This window comes from Carettochelys insculpta, chromosome 32 (genome assembly GCF_033958435.1).
Source record: "Carettochelys insculpta isolate YL-2023 chromosome 32, ASM3395843v1, whole genome shotgun sequence".
Lineage (NCBI taxonomy): Eukaryota > Metazoa > Chordata > Testudines > Carettochelyidae > Carettochelys > Carettochelys insculpta.
Window position 1 is genome coordinate 1,733,325 of NC_134168.1, and position 2,114 is coordinate 1,735,438.

General features: G+C 50.0%; 1 protein-coding gene across 1 annotated transcript; it reads right to left on the reverse strand.

Moving 5' to 3' along the window:
• Nucleotides 1-255: 255 nt before the first annotated feature.
• LOC142004517 (olfactory receptor 6M1-like) lies at nucleotides 256-1,251 on the reverse strand. Its single transcript, XM_074982162.1, has one exon. It carries the CDS (start codon nucleotides 1,249-1,251, stop codon nucleotides 256-258), a length of 996 nt encoding a protein of 331 aa, XP_074838263.1.
• Nucleotides 1,252-2,114: the final 863 nt, after the last annotated feature.

The following is a 2,114-nucleotide window of genomic DNA, read 5'->3' on the forward strand; positions in this document are numbered from 1 at the left end:
GCCTGGCCCTGGAGCAACCACCCACCTTTGCTCCTCCTGTCAGCAGGCCTGATGGTCGTGTAAATCAATAGCAGCTCCATTGATTTCCTTATGATTATCTAGTCAGGCTTCCTGCATACGAGAGAGAGACAGAGGCAGAGACTGGGCCTTGTAAAACTAGCTCTGTTAAAAAGAACCAATCCTCTTGAGTCGGAGGAATGCGCATTTAATGTCTCACACACACACTGACACACACATTCCATGCTGCACCAAGCTTCATCGTCCCCTCTGTTGCAGGTTCCCTCTGGAAATATTGCTACCCTTTGGCAGCTGCAGACACCTCCACATCAGTACTTTCCTCAGAGACTCTTGGACGTCTTTGTTTCTCAGGCAGTAGATGATCGGGTTGAGCAAGGGTGTCACGGCTGTGTAGAACACGGACACCACCTTGTTGAAGTCAACTGGGTCATCAGAAGTTCTGGAGGTTGGGCGCACGTACATGAACACCAGGGTGCCGAAGAAGATGGCCACCACGGCCAGGTGGGCTGTGCAGGTCGAGAAAGCTTTCTGGCGCCCTGTGGCCGAAGGGATCTTCAGGACTGCCCCTATGATGAGGACATAGGAGACCAAGATCAAGAGGAAGGAGCTGACGATGATGCCGGTGGCCACAATGAAATTGACGGTCTCCGCCTCTCGGGGGTTGACGCAGGAGAGCTGCAGCAAAGGTACAGCATCACAGAAGAAGTGATTGATCTCGTTGGGCCCACAGAATGGCATCTTGCAGACAGAGACCAGGGGTGGAACGTTAACGAGGAAGGCACCGACCCAAGAGCCCACCGCCAACCGAAGACAAACCCTCTGGTTCATGAGGATCGGGTAACGCAGTGGGTGGCAGATGGCTAAGTAGCGATCGTAGGCCATGATGGCCAAGGTGAAGCACTCAGCAGTTCCCAACGCGATGAAGAGGTACAGCTGGGTGATGCAGCCGGCGTAAGAGATGGACTTCTCCGTTGCCAGGAAGCCCTCCAGCATCTTGGGGATGATGTTGGAGGAGTACCAGATTTCCAGGAAGGAGAAGTTGCTGAGGAAGAAGTACATGGGGATGTGGAGGTGGCAGTCGATACACACAATTGTGATGATGACGATATGTCCGGACAAGGTCAGGAGGTAGATAATCAAGCCCCCCAAGAAGGGCAAGAACGAGAGCTCCTGGAGACTGGGGAAGCCCCGGATGATGAAGGTGGTTACAGCTGTTGTGTTCCCAAAGCCCATCGCTGCACCGTGTCTGATCAGGGGGGTTAATTCCATGCTGAATACACGACAGTGTATGGGAATTAAACACATGATTAATTAAAGGGGAAAGGAGGAGGCATAGATAGCTAGATAGATACAGTGTATGGGGACAGATAGATAGATAGATCGAGGTAGGTGGGAATGGATCAGTAGATTTTGAAGAATTGCACTCATTCAATTAGGTAATTTACAGAATGGATATCACTCTGTCCAATCAAAACTAAGCAATAGTTCTGCAGAAAAGGACCTTGGGGGGTAGGGTAGAAGAGAGGCTGGGTATGAACCAATGGTGTGCCCTTGTAACCACGGAGGTAAATGTCATACTGGGGTGCACTGAACCTCTCTCATCCAGAATTCTGTTGTCTGGCAACATCCACAGTCCAGCACGGTTTTAGTTAGCCAGACAACAACTCACCAGGGGTGTGGCCAAGTTTCCCATGGCCCCATAAAGTTTGTTTCCAGCCACTTGTCCAGGCTCCCAGTGGTCTGTGCTGGTTTTTTAGCTGTAATTTACCCCTCTATGTTTTTAGCAGCCCAGTCAGCAGTGGAAGCGTTGATAATGCTACCTGACAATATTGACCTCCTGTTGTCTGGCCAATTCTGTTGTCAGTCAGGACCCCAGGGTGCTGGACAAGAGAGATTTAACTCGCACGTAGAGGATGTTTTTCAGACACTTCCAACTATGGAAAGAAGGATGAGTAATTTTTATTAACACATCTAGCAGAGTCACCGAGAGGTGGCTGTGTTCGTCTGGATCGTCACAAAACAAACAGAACAGTCCGGTACCACTTGAACAAAATAATTAATTTGAGTGATGAGCTTTCATGGGGCAGACTCACTTC